The sequence below is a fragment of the Scylla paramamosain genome, chromosome 42 (genome assembly GCF_035594125.1).
Source record: "Scylla paramamosain isolate STU-SP2022 chromosome 42, ASM3559412v1, whole genome shotgun sequence".
NCBI classification, from domain to species: Eukaryota; Metazoa; Arthropoda; class Malacostraca; order Decapoda; family Portunidae; genus Scylla; species Scylla paramamosain.
The window spans coordinates 3,295,001-3,310,000 of record NC_087192.1 but is presented as its reverse complement, the minus strand read 5'-3'; the positions used below and the strand labels follow the sequence as shown (position 1 = coordinate 3,310,000).

Below are 15,000 nucleotides of genomic sequence, written 5' to 3'. Positions count from 1 at the left end.
AAGAAGAAACGAGAAAGACAACAACAAAAAAGAAAACGAATAATAAAAAAAAAGTTAACGAATATGTAAAGAACAACAAGAGCAACAACAACAACAACAACAACAACAACAACAAGCAAGCAAGCAAGCAAGCAAGCAACCAAATCACCACCACTACCACACACACACCACCACCACCACCACCACCACCACCATGGCCTCCTCGTTGTCAACAGCGGCAGAACACGTGGGAGAGATGCTTTCCTTAAAACGACTAGGAACACTTTTCTACATAGTTACTCCCAACTCAACCACCTTCGAGACAGTGGAGGAGGTGCCCAACTACATCAATGAGGTGAGTGGAGCCAGGAAGTGGAAGGAGTGACTGGGAGTAGGAATGAAGAGTGATATACTGTTAACTTGTAGTTTTGAGAGAGTGGAGTGACAGAGTGGTGGTGTGAGTGGAAGGAGTGACCGGTGGTGGTGAGAGTGGAGGAAGTGAGTGATAGTGTGGAGTGTTAGGTATGTGAGAGAGGTGTAAGTGGAGTGTTGAGTGGAGTGTTGATTTGGTTAGATTAGAAAACAGAGTGACTGGTGTTGGAAGGAGTGAAAAGTAGTCTTAATTATGTGAAGGAGAGAGAGAGAGAGAGAGAGAGAGAGAGAGAGAGAGAGAGAGAGAGAGAGAGAGAGAGAGGAGAGAGAGAGAGAGGAGAGAGAGAGAGAGGTATAAGTGGAGTGGTTTGAGTGGAGTATTGGGTTGGTTAGGCTAACAGTGTGTGGAGTGATGGACTGGTGGTGTGATGCAGGTTAGGTTGGGTTTGGAAAGATAAGATTAGGTTAGGAATGGGTAGGTTAGGTTAGGATACGTTAGGTTAGGAGTATGTGGAGTGATGGAATGGAGTGCTGATGTAGGTTAGGTTAGGTTAGGCTATGAAATGGTGGAAATTAGGTTAGGTGTTGTTGTTGTGAGAGAGAGAGAGAGAGAGAGAGAGAGAGAGAGAGAGAGAGAGAGAGAGAGAGAGAGAGAGAGAGAGAGAGAGAGAGAGAGAGAAGGAAAACAATGAATTTCCACTGTCAATGCCAAGGACACGCTCAATCATGATAATCAGAGGAAGAGGGAGAGGAAGTGGGAGAGGGAGAGGGAGGAGAGGAAAGGTGTGAGTGGGAGAGGCAGAAGGGAAAGGAATGAGAGCGAGAGAGAGAGGGAGAGGAATGAGAGCGACAGAGCGAGGGAGAGGAGTGAGAGAGAGAGAGAGAGAGAAAGAGAGAGAGAGGGAAGAAGAGTAAAAGCAGTAGACTAACAGAAAGACAAATAAAAGAAAGAAGAATGGGATGGAAGAAGTGGGCGAGAAGATAAGGAAGGAAAGGAAGCGAGGAGGAAAGGAGGAGGAGAATTACAAAGGAAGAACAAACAGCAGCAGGCTTACTGGCCCTTATTTGGCTGTTTGCGGACTACTCTATCTGAAATTAATACCAAAGAAAAAATGACAGTAAAGGCGAAGGTTCCTCCCCACCCACCACTCCATAACCTAGGCTGGCTGGCAGGAAATAAAGAAAAAACATACAATATGGAAAAAACTATAGAAATTTTGATGAGGATCGAGAATAGAGTAACGTATCAATATCATTATGACTAAAAATGGTGGGAAAGAGTTGACTACCACCGCCACGCCCAACGGCTGACTGAGGGACTCGATTCCCGGTTTATTCGAGGATAAGTGGATGGCAACAGGGTATATCACAAGTTGGACAGCATTGCCAGCCAACCCCCTTCCCTACCACACTGTCTAAAGTCTAAATCATGTGAGGAGAACAAGTACAGAAGAAATCTACTTTCACAAACCAAGGATAGTATTTTAGTTGTGGATTACTGTCTAAATACTTGTCCAATCTATTCTTGAAGGCTGTAACTGTTTCACAATCGACGACACTAGAGGGAAGAGAGTTCCGAACATTAACAACGCGATGAAAAAAAGAAAAAAAAATGTTTTGCTTCATTTAACAGGAATCTTTTACCAAATATTTTGAAACTGTTCCGCCTTCTTGGACCGGTCAGCTGTAAAATTATCGTGTTCAATTAATGTTGTCGAATCCTTTCAATATTTTAAAAACTTCAATTAGGTCACCTCGCATTCTACGTTTTGAAAAATTAGAAAGATGAAGTTCCTTAAGTCTTTCTTCATACAGTCTGTTTCTCAGCCTCGGAATAATTTTTGTTACTCTGTTGAATTCTTTCCAGCTTTTCTCGAAGGAGGAGGAGGAGGAGGAGGAGGAGGAGGAGGAGGAGGAGGAGGAAACAGACGGAGGGATAATGGAAGGAAGAGATGGAGGGATGGAGGAAAAGAAACAGAGAGAGAGAGAGAGAGAGAGAGAGAGAGAGAGAGAGAGAGAGAGAGAGAGAGAGAGAGAGAGAGAGAGAGAGAGAGAGAGAGAGAGAGAATGTGGGTGTGTGTTTCTACGTGCCTGTGGCGTGGATGAAGGTGAATGTTGTGCTTGGAGGAGGAGGAGGAGGAGGAGTAGGAGGAGGAGGAGGAGGAGGAGGAGGAGGAGGAGGAGGAGGAGGAGGAGGAGGAGAGGAGAGGAGGAGAGGAGAAGGAGAAGGAGAAGGTAAAGGAGAAGGAGAAGAAGGAAAAGGAGGAGGAGGAGGAGGAGGAGGAGGAGGAGGAGGAGGAGTCTGAAAAAAAAGACAAAAAAAAAAAAAACACGGAAGAAAAGGAAAGAAAAAAAAAAAAGGAGGAAAAAAAGAAGTAAGCGGTGAAGGTGAAATGAAGGTGAACACAAAGTATGGGAACGACCTTAAAAGTCCTGCGGGGGAGAAGGAAGCTTGGCAGAGTACACTGGGAGGAAGGCGGACCTCTGTGTTACCTTCCCCTCTGTAATTAGTAATAGCACCTGTGTATGAAGCCAACAGTTAGCAAAAAGTACCTGAATGAAAAGCAGTACTGACAATAATATGATTTGCGTGAACGGTACAGTTGCCCAAAAAAATCTCTATCGTATTGTACAAATTTATTCAGACAGATCAGCGACAGACAAGCACCTCCACTTCTTGCATTCCCAGTTGACTCTGATCTTTGTTCCTGCAGTCTCGACACAGGGCAGTTCACCAGTTCTTGTATTAATTTCGGAATTGATTTAAAGCCACATCAAAATCACACCAAAATCACATTACCTCCTGAGACAACAGTAGGCAGAGTTCCAGAGCTTAAGTAGATAGATAGATAGATAGATAGATAGATACATACATACATACATAGATAAATAAATAGACTAGCCAAAAAATCATATGAAAAAAAAGTTTATAAGCACTATATGATCCAAATTAGAATACTTAAAACTTAAGTACAAAGCTTGAACACACACACACACACACACACACACACACACACACACACACGGTTAAAAAAAAAAAAAATGAAAAGCTTAATATAACACGAATGATCCGATAAAACACAATAAAAAGCCTGGAAACCATAAAAATGCAAAACAGAAAGAAAAAAAAGAAAATCCAGAACAATCAAAACTTAAAGACGTAAATACATGAGGAGGCATTTTCTTCCCTTCTTCCCTTTTTTTTTTTTTTTTTCTTGCGACGTCAGTAAAACCTTGAGAGCGACTAAATCCACTGCTCTTTGTATCCTGAAGTTGCTGGATCACTCGAGCTTGTGAACCAGGAGCAGGCGCGGCTAGGTCTTGCCAGTTTAGGTGCCCGTGTGTGTCATGAAGTGTTTTAAAGGGAAAATAAAGGAATTGGAACCTTGCTTATTAGAGAAGGACAGACATACAGAAACAAATGCAGACAGAAACGGACAGAAATTCATATAAGAGTGATGAAAGTGTAGATAGACAGCGAGACAGACGGACAGGTAGAAATAAATAGACAGATGATGATGATTAAGAAATAAACGATGATGAATTGCGTGATAGATGTAGAAAGATAGAAGTCAAGGGTTCCTCCTCACCCACCTCAAGCTTGTAGTTACGAAACGGTTTGCAGCAGAATTCAACAGGATATTTGCTTGTTCCAGTCATTTTCTCTGACCGTGGTCTCAAAAACTTCGCAGCGTCTTGTCACCAGTACTTTTAATAACAAGGCATAGTGGAAGTAACAGGGGATGTCGAGGATGTTTTCTTTATTCCTGTGATAGTTAAGTAGGATTCCGATTCGTTAATAGAAAAATAGAACTGCCATCTCTACGTTTAACAAGATGTGGACTGCAAGGACGTTTTCATGATTCTTGCGATAAGTTAACAAGGATTTTGCATCTTTAATAAAAAAAAAAAAAAAAAACTCCATTACTTAACAATGTCTACTGCTTGTAAATGGGTATTCCAAGGACGTTTCATGATTTTTGTGATAGTTTAACAAGGATTCAGCATCGTCAGTGGATTAAAAATACCCATGACGAATTGGCTAGATTTCTCTGTGACCTTTGAAAACAATACTGATGAGTGGACAAAACTTGTAATATAATCCTCCTTTCAAAAAATACTAATAGTTGGTTCTATTACATCCCCTTCTGCTAAATACTGGCGTGACAGGTGGTAGGGCTAAGAATGCTGTGATAGAATTAACATTTACTATGGAGAAGACGACCTGCATTCTTGAAACACTATGGACTTTCGTTACAACAGTTTTCAAAGGCCACAGAGATTGTAGTCGCGTTTTCATAGGTATTTTCTCCCTCTGATGGTGTAGAATCCTGGTTAAACTTTCGTTAGAACAACTTACAATAGAGATACAATAGGAGAAAACAGCCCGCATTTTTTAAACACTGGCCTCCCTCAAGAACTATTTTCAGAAGGCCCCAGACATGGCATCAGGTTCTTATTTGTGTTTTCTCTCTCTGATGGGACAGAACTCTTGTTAAACTATCACTAGAATCATTTAATATAGAAAATCAAGTTCGTTTTCTCAAACACTGGCCTCTCTCAAAAAAAAAAACTTTAAAAAACCAAAGAGACAATAGGTCAAGTTCTCATGGGTGTTTTTCTCCCTCTAATGATGCAGTAATTCTTGTCAAACTACCACTAGAACCAGGAAATCCACAACTTCCAAAAAATCCCCGTCAGGAGTCGTCAACATGAGATGCCGGAACGTTTGAAAATAAGAACTGGTGTGTAGAGGTCAGATGGTGATGCATCAACTAGGCAAGCCACGTATTGCGCCACATACCGAGGAAACATTAGGGAGGGTGATGTAGCGTTTTCTTAGCAGCAAACACAGTGTGGACAGAGTGCATGCGTATGCAGGGCCTTGTGCATTAGGAATGGAGCGAGGGAAGGAGGGAGGAGGGATGGAGAAGGATAAAGGAAGAGGGAGAGAGGAAGGGAGGGGGAGAGAGCAGGGAGGAAGAGGTAAGTGTTTTTACAAGTCATCCATTTTACGCAACGAGAGAGAGAGAGAGAGAGAGAGAGAGAGAGAGAGAGAGAGAGAGAGAGAGAGAGAGAGAGAGAGAGAGAGAGAGAGAGAGAGAGAGAGAGAGAGAGAGAGAGAGAGAGAGAGAGAGAGAGAGAGAGAGAGAGAGAGAGAGAGAGAGAGAGAAAATACGTGTCTTGCATGAAACCGCCTGTGATCTTTTCTTTCTTCCTTTTATCCCCTTTGTTTCCCCCGTTATTCCTCGTGCCCTGCCTCCACGCCCTCCAATACTATGCGGTACTAACCTTGAAAGAATAAATACGTCTTAAGAATTAGATATAATTAACAGAGGAGTTGGGAGTTCCGCGGTGGATCTGACAGACCCTAATGAGCAAACTATAAATGGAACCTAGTGTCCACACCTGCACCAGTAATTCAACAGGCGAGATCAAAGTATTTAAATTCACCACTTCCCTCCTAATGAGCCTGTGAGAACTTTGCAAGGGTGGAGTCTGAAGTAAGAGAGGGAAAGAGATTCTTAGTTCATCAGAGGATACAAGGTTGAGAGTAAGGGCTAAATGCGCAAAGAGAGAGATTTTGAGCTCAATGGAGGATCTGACGAGGCTAAAGGGAGACAATTTTTCGCTATCAAAGAAGTCAAGGCTGTGAGAGTCAAGTCTAAAACAGAGACTCGAGGTTGTGGCCAAAATCTAAACGCAGAGAGAGATTTTAAACTCAGAGGACTCGATATACGTAAGGTGTATAAGTAGAAAGGGAGAAATTCTTAGTTTATCAAAGGACTCGTGGATTCAATGAGAAGTTTAAACGCAGGAGGGGATCTTCAGTGCATTGCCTGGCCCTCCAACCATGTTTGTATCTCTGCCATAAAAATCGCAACGCAACAGGAGTCCTAACCTCAGAGAATGGAGTGGGTTTCTTAACACCTTACGGGACCCCAGCCTCAGCGCAGCGATATAAATGTGGTGTTATTCTTTCTGATCTTCCATTATTTGTTATCCTTATCATGTGCTTGATTGTCTTGTGTGTATTTTTTTATTTTTTTTATTTTTTTGTCAGTTTAGTGTTTGTTAAGATTTGTTTTTATTTATTTCATTTTTTTTTTCGTTCTTGCTTCTTCTGTGGTTATGGTTCTTTGTTTAGTTTCCTTACTGTTATTTTCTCTTATTTTTCAGTAGTTTGCGTGTTATTCATCCTTTTACTATTTGCCTTTTGATTTTTCTTTTTCGTTCTTTATTATTCTGTGGTTTTACTTCCTTCCCTCATTTTCTTTTGTACTTTTTTTTTCAATATAGTTTTATCGTTCATTCTTAGATCTTTTCACTCTTAATTATTTTGTGATATCTTACTTCATTTTCTCTCTCTCTCTCTTTTTTTTTTCTTTTTTAATATTCTGTTCCTATTCGTCTACAAAAGATTTCAGTTTTTTTTCCCTCCCTCTTTTTCTTTTCCCTTTTTTTCCTCGGTGACATCTTATTTGCTGCTATTGTTTGTTTTTTTTTCCTTGTCCCTCTTTTTGTGTGTGTGTTTTCTGGATTAAAATTTATTGCTCCATTGTTCTCTGTTACATTTTTTTTTCTCTTTTTTTTTTTTTCAAGACACGTACAGTCATAAAAAAAAAAAAATTACAAGAGAATCATGGACCGAAAAAGTTAAAAAAAAAGAGGAAAAGAAGAAAAAGAAGACATGATAACGGAAAGGAAGATACGATTATGAAAAAAAGGAAAAAAGAAAATATATAAACTTTTTTTTTAATAGAACGTTTATACAAATAAAAAAAAAGGCTCATTTCACTGTTACTTTATTTATTCATTTGTTTGTTTATTTACTTATTTTACTTATCTATCTAGCTTTTATGGCACCTTCCCTCTCCACATCTCTTCTTTCTTCCTTCTTTCTTTCTTAATATTTATTTGTCTTTCTTAATTTATGAATAACGTTCATCTTTACCGTATCTTTCTTTTCTCACCTGAATCGCTTATAAACAACGTGTACCTTAACAATTTGCTCTCTCTCTCTCTCTCTCTCTCTCTCTCTCTCTCTCTCTCTCTCTCTCTCTCTCTCTCTCTCTCTCTCTCTCTCTCTCTCTCTCTCTCATTCCTTATATCTTTTTTCCCTCTCCTTTTTTATTGCTTCATTTATAAATAACTTCCTTTACAACATTTTTTTTTGCTTCTCTTATAAAATGGATCCTTTATTTATTTATTTACTATACTAATAAACAACCTTATATTTTTTTTTCACTTCAATCATAAACATCCCAACCTTTTACAACATTTAACTTTTTTTTTCCTTTCCTTAACTTCTAAACTTCCTAAACTAATCCTTTTACAAAACTATACATTTTTTTTTTTTTTTTTTTCTTTTCTCCTCGCTTTTTATTGACGTGTTCCTTGCCCACACTCCTCCCTGCTCCCCTGCGTCGGTGTTGCGTCACGGCGTAATATCACCTGAACATCCTTTGCCGCGTCATCTAATCCCCGAACGTCCTTCACTGATCCACCTGAAGCACGTAATGTTCCGGGTCAGCTGCGTCTTGATGGGATGAGGAGGGAGTCTTTTCATTCTCTCTAATTGTTAACAGAGAGTTTTGTCTTCTAATTCTGTCTGCCTCTCTTGTTTTGCTTATCCTTCTTCCTTTTTTTTTTTTTTCTTCTTAGTTTTTTTTTCTTTCGGTTCCTCCTTCGTTTTCTTTTTTTCCTTTTTTTTATTTATTTTTTTCGTTTTGCTGTTTTTCTTCTCCCTTTTCTTCTTCTTTTGCTTCCTCCTTCGTGTTTTTTTTTCTTTGTTATTATTTTCTTTTTTTCTTTTCTGCTTCCTTTTCTCCTTTTTCTTTTCCTTTTCTTTCTTTTTCATTCGATTTTAATATTCTCTCTCTCTCTCCTTGTTATGCCATCTGTAACTCCACCCCTGCCCCCCTTCACCCCGCCAAGAACAGCTTTCAGATCACCCACACAAGCCTGACCCGTGGGAATCTAAACGCATCTGTGCTTCTTTCCTTGGCCTGATATCCTCACCTCCTGGCAGAGAAACAGTGACATGATGTAAGGATGTGGTTGTATGTTTAATGTTCGTGCAATGGGATAAGGAAGATTTAAGAGAACATTACCTCTGCTTCCTTGCCAACCTTCTTCACTTCATTCAGACTCCTCATCATCCCCTCATCCACATTTCTACTTCATCCACCTCCACAGCAGCTCTCCTAGCCTCTCCTCATCCACCTCACTCCATCAATATCTCTCATCTTTCCTCATTAAGGTCATATCATCCACTCTTCCTACTATTAACAGCCCCATCCACTTCTAATCCACCACCTCTTAAGAGACATTATTCCCTCCTCCTTCTTTCCTTCTAGCAGCACTCTCATCATCATCTCCTTCTCTCCTAGCAGTGATCTCACCATTCTCTCCCTCCCCCCGCAGGCCATCCCGTGGTTTATCGTGTCCGTTGTGGTGGAACACTTCCTGGGGCTCCTCATGCTGGGGAGGAAACCCGGCAGGCTGGCTGACAACCTCACCTCCGTCGGCCACGCTACCCTCTACGAGTCCTTCAAGTGAGTGCTGATACTTCTACTGCGACTACTGCTGCGACTGCTACTGTGACTGCTGGTGGTTCTACTACGACTGGTATGACTTCGACTGCTGCTGCTGCCATGACTCCGATTGCTACTACTATAACTACTAGTACTGCAATTACTACTACTGTTACGACTACGACTACTACTGCTGCTGCTATGACTACTGGTACGACTACTACTACTACTGCTACTATTGCGGTTACGACTACTGCTGCTGCTACGGCTAAGACTAGCACTGCTTCTACTACTATGCTACTATGACAACTACTACAACTGCTGTTACGACTACTACTACTGTTATGACTACTGGTGCGACTACTACTACTACTACTACTACTACTACTACTACTACTACTACTACTACAACTCTGACTAGTATTACGGCTACTGCTGCTGCAATTACGACTACTATAACTATTACTACGACTACTACTGCTACTACTACTGCTGCTACGACTATTACTGCGACTACTTCTGTTATTACTATTACGACTACGACTACTACTGTACGTACTACTACTACTACTATGACTCCTATTTTTCCTCCTCCTCCTCCTCCTCCTCCTTCTACTACTACTACTACTATTACTACAGCTTTTCATGTAAGAGGGGACCAAGGATAATAAAACTTGAGGAAAAAAGAGGCCCACTATATATGTACGTCTCTAATTAATTAAGAGAACAATCAAGGCTGCATCATCGTACTTTGGCAGCCCACCCAAGGGTACCCATGCATGCAGTACGCTTTGGGAATACTTATAACTGTTAATACCGTATTCAGGCAGCATTTATCATTTTACTATCTGATACTCATCATTAACTGTATTTAGAGGTGATCGTCATTGCCGCCTGTGTGGTTGTTGTTGTTGTTGTTGTTGTTGTTACTGGTGGTACTTGATATTTTTGCCTTCACCAGTCACCGTGATCAAGACTACGTTGTTTATGTAGTGTGGCTGCGCGTTGATACAGTACTACGGAGCTGCCATCACTACTACTACTACTACTACTACTACTACTACCGCCGCCGCCTTGCTTTCCCAACTTTGCATAATCATTCTCTCTCTCTCTCTCTCTCTCTCTCTCTCTCTCTCTCTCTCTCTCTCTCTCTCTCTCTCTCTCTCTCTCTCTCTCTCTCTTATTAATACATAATACACCATTTTTCATGTTGGGGATTGTACAGGTTAAAGGAGATATTTAGGGTACCCCCTATCCAAAAAAACCCATCCAACAGTCTAAGTTAAGATCTTATATTTGCTGTACAAGTGTCACTGTCACTCGTGAGGCCGAGCCTCTGCCACGTATCAAAGCGTCACTGTCGCACACGAGGCCCAACCAATGCCGTACTCTGTTGACGTGTCACTGTCACGCATTGGCCGAACTTCTAATATCTACGCCCGTGTCACTGTCACGCATTTCACTGAACCACTGGTTCACTAACACTGAATTTCTGGCCTCCGGACGCTGCAACGTCCGGGCACTTGTCCGAGGCCGGAAATTTGTTCCACCACTGCACATACTTTTGCTTGAACTGTCTTTGGTGGTGGGTGAGTGAGACGGTGGAGTAGCCAGGGCCAGGGGGTGCCGTGGAAACGGCTCTAGTGAGCACCTCAGTGCGGCGTGGCGGCAAGCGGAGTTCCTGCAGGTGGGGTGTCTGTTGATTCTGCACTTTGTATAGGGTGGTGAGGCCCGCCACGTCCCTGCGGTGCTGCAGAATGTGCAGGCTGTGGAGGCCGGCTTGCTGCTCGGGAAGGCCATCTTCTATCAGACGTTCTGCCCTCCGCTGAATCTTGTCCAGGACAGCGAGGTGGGAGGGCGCCGCTCCGTCCCAGGCGAGGCAGGAGAACTCGAGAGAGGGGCGGACCTTGGCTTTGTACAGCAGCTCCCGTCCCCTGCTGTCCAGGAGTCCGGTCGGCCTTCTGAGGCAGGCCAATAGCTTCCCTGCTGCTGACCTGGCGAGCTGAGTTACGTGTGCCTGGTAAGTCAGCTTGCTGTCAAACGTGACTCCCAGGATCTGCAGCTCCCGCTGAGGCGTCAGTTGCACCCCATTGAGAGCGGGGTGGATGTCATGCGCCATCCTGGACACCACGAGCAGCTGCATTTTTTTGGGGGGGAAGGTGACTTGCCATCTGCGTCCCCAGTTCTCCAGGCGGCGTAGTGTGTGGTGTTCAGGCGGGCCGTCACCTCTTGTCCTTCCCCTGGTTAGAAGAACAGCGTCAAGGTGACGTCATCTGCATAAGTGCGGGCGCTCGGAACGAGGTTAAGCATGTCGATGATATACTCGTACACGTTCCAGAGTAATGGGCCCAGATTCTCTCTCTCTCTCTCTCTCTCTCTCTCTCTCTCTCTCTCTCTCTCTCTCTCTCTCTCTCGCGAGATAAGTGACACACACGACGCCGTAATCCTTGGAGATCTTAATCTACCGGTGACTAAGTGGGGCGAATCACTCACCTCACATCATAGACATGACCTGTAAATTAACTTAAAAAGAAAGTTCACTTGACCTCGTGCTTGCTACGAATGATGAATTAACAGAAAATGTGAATGTCGTCGAGGAGTTTATTAACATTGACCACCGCGCAATCACTTTCATTACAAACTTCACGGCTAACGAGTCAAATATAAGCAAAGGAAAGGTCCCTAAGTACAGAAAAGCAAATTTCTATAAACTCAAATCAATTCTTAACCAGATCGACTGGAGTCACCTACTTACCACCACAAATATTAATGCTCACTGGAAATTTGTCATGGATAGATACTTAAAAGCAGTGCAAGAATGCCTACCTATGAAAACTTGTCGTCCCACTCAAAACGTTCAGCCAAAGTGGTGGAACTCACAAATGGCTGAATGCTTGCGCGCCGAGAGGGATGCACATAACAGATTAAAATCCTTCAGTAATAACGAAGAACGCACCAAATTCGTTGAACTATGACGTAAAGCAAAGAGGTTAATCAAACACAGCAAAAGGTCCACCGAGCTACATGTTGCGAACCTGAGTAAAACGAATCCGAAGGAATTTTATAACTTTGATTATCAGGCAAAAGAAAGTGATTACTTCAACTATTGGACCCATAACTGACGTAGATGGAGATTACACCAATGACGGGGAGCAAATTAGTTACACTAGTGACGAGGAACAAATTAATAACATTCTAAACACTTTTTTTGCCTCATTATCTACAGTAGAAGACCTCAGCGACATCCCTACGGCGCCAGCACTCCAGCTTAATAACAACGACGCCCTAAGCAGCATCGATATAACAGAAAGTGATGTGTCAAAATGCATCGATATAACAGAAAGTGATGTGTCAAAATGCTTCGATATGACAGAAAGTGATGTGTCAAAATGTTTCGATATAACAGAAAGTGATGTGTCAAAATGTTTCGATATAACAGAAAGTGATGTGTCAAAATGCATCGATATAACAGAAAGTGATGTGTCAAAATGCATCGATATAACAGAAAGTGATGTGTCAAAATGCATCGATATAACAAAGTGATGTGTCAAAATGCTTCGATACACTTAAAGTAAGCAAGTCACCCGGGCCTGACACGATCTCACCCAGCATCTTAAAAAAAGCGAAATCCGAATTAGTTAAACCATTAACCCTATTGTTCAACAAATCCTTGCAGTCCGGTACAATGCCTGATGCGTGGAAGCTCACTAACGTTTAACTCCGATTTTCAAAAAAGGCAGTAAATCTTTACCATGTAATTACCTCCCAACTAGCTTAACCTCAGCTTGAAACACTAATAAGAGATAAACTAGTTAATCACTTAGAAGAAAACAACTTACAAATACTCAACACGGCTTCCGCAACAAACGCTCTTGTTTGACGAACCTCTTTGACTTCTCCTATGATATTCTGAACCAGTACGACGAGAGTAAAGTGGCAGATATAATATATCTTGATTTTCAAAAGGCTTTTGACAAAGTCCCCCACAAACGCTTACTGATTAAACTAAAATCACATGGTATCCAATGCGACGTGTTGCGATGGGTTGAAAACTCGCTAAACAACCGTAAACAAAGAGTAGCAATAAATGGAAAAGCATCCAAGTGGACTAATGTAACCAGCGGGGTGCCACAGGAATCAGTCTTAGGACCTGTTCTCTTCCTTATTTATATTAACGACATGGATGAGGGTGTCACCAGTATAATATCGAAGTTTGCTGATGACACCAAAATTGCAAATTCCGTAATCTATAATGAACAAGTAATAGAAATGCAGCAAAATCTAGACAAATTGACTGAGTGGGGGCAAACCTGGAAGATGAGTTTTAATGCAGATAAGTGCAAAGTGCTTCACATAGGGTACAGAAACGAGAAAGCAAAATATATTTTAAATGGTACCCAACTTAAAAGTGTTGACAACGAAATTGATTTAGGGGTGACAATATCGAGTAGCTTAAAACCTAGTCAACAATGTTCAGAAGTTGTAAAGAAAGCAAATAAAGTAATTGAGTTAATTAGCAGATCTTTTGAATATAAATCTAAGAATACAATCCTCATTTTGTGTAACTCTTTAGTCCGTCCCCTTTTGGAATATTGCGATCAAGCATGGTGCCACTGCTAACAGAAAGACATTGATAAATTATAAAGAGTTCAGCGTAGAGTAACAAAAATGATACCAAGTCTAAGAAACAAATCATACGAAGAGCGTCTTAAAGAATTAAATCTATTCCCATTAACACAAAGAAGACTAAGAGGCGACTTAATACAGGTGTTTAAAATCATCAAAGGCATTAATAACATGCACTGCAGTAAATATTTCACGATAGACTCTTCAAATTACACGCGAGGAAACGGTTGCAAAATTGTTGGGAAATCCTTCAACTCACACGAATCAAAAAATCACTTTTTCCATCGAGTAGCAAATCTATGGCATGGGCTTCCTCGAGACGTGATGCACTGCAACACCGGAGAGACTTTTAAACGCCGTCTTGATAAATATCTTACCTGCAATCCGCGGCTAACAGCGTTTGTTTGTTAGTGATTAACTTCCTTGCCCTCAGGAAATGGCAACACCTCATTTCACCTATTTTCTTTCTTTCCTATAAAATTTCCCTCGTTTTTTTTTTTTCCCCCTCTTCTCTAACCTCGTAAAGTATTTCTTTCCGACCTGTTTTTCCTGTACGGCTTATGCCGGAGGGAGTGGAGGGTGGGGAGAGAGCCTTCTGCTTTCCTGTTCTTTTCTTCTACTATCACCTTAGTAGTCCTAGGTCAGTTCACCTCGTGAGGACCGGAAGGTCTGTTGTGGCCTGTTTTTCTATGTAATTCCGTCCCTCCCTCCCTCCCTCCCTCCCTCCACCTCCACCTCTCTCTCTCTCTCTCTCTCTCTCTCTCTCTCTCTCTCTCTCTCTCTCTCTCTCTCTCTCTCTCTGTGCACCATCCTTCAATCACTTCCTTTTCACACCGCCTCTTTAAATACTCCCTACCTTCTTCCCCTCCCTCCCTCCCTCCCTCCCTCCCCCACACCATCACCTCCTATCTCCCTCCACTACTCCCTGCCTCACCAGCGTTGGGGAGGTCGAGGGCAAATGGCAAGGAGCGTAAAGGCGAGTGAAGCAGGGTAAGGACAACAGGAACGATAATATATTTGCACCTTACCCTTTCCTTTTAGACTGACAGGGGAGGAGGAGGATGGAGAGCAGATCGTATTCATCCCCTCAGGCAACCCTTTGAACAGCTTCCTTGCGTTATTGAGTTAGTCAGTTCTTTAAGTTGTGTGAGTCAGCCTCTGAATGAGTTCTTTAAAGTTACATAAATTAGTCAGTCTCTTTAAATCATCTTTCTCAGTCGGTCTTTTAAGTTATCTGAGCCACATAAGTCACCTTTTTATGAGTCACCACCTTAATTCACGTGAATCAGCCATTAAAGTCACCTTCTAAGTAAGTCCTTTAAGTTATCTCAGTCACTCCTTTACGTCACATGAGTCACCCTTATGAGCCAGCCAGTAAGTCACCTGAGTGAGTCCATTAGGTCACCGGGCCAGTCTTCTCATGTCACCCGAGTTAGTCACCCTTTAATTAAGTCACACGAGTCAGTTAGCCTTTAAATTACCTAAG

General features: G+C 42.0%; 1 protein-coding gene across 1 annotated transcript in view; it reads left to right on the top strand.

Moving 5' to 3' along the window:
* LOC135093196 (alkylglycerol monooxygenase-like) overlaps window positions 1-15,000 on the top strand; it is a 31,980-nt gene that overhangs the window by 490 nt on the left and 16,490 nt on the right. The window contains 2 exon segments of the mRNA XM_063992170.1: window positions 1-334; window positions 8,779-8,909. The exon segment at window positions 1-334 is cut by the window's left edge and continues 490 nt beyond it. Coding sequence (XP_063848240.1) covers window positions 194-334; window positions 8,779-8,909 — 272 coding nt within the window. The 5' untranslated portion in view covers window positions 1-193.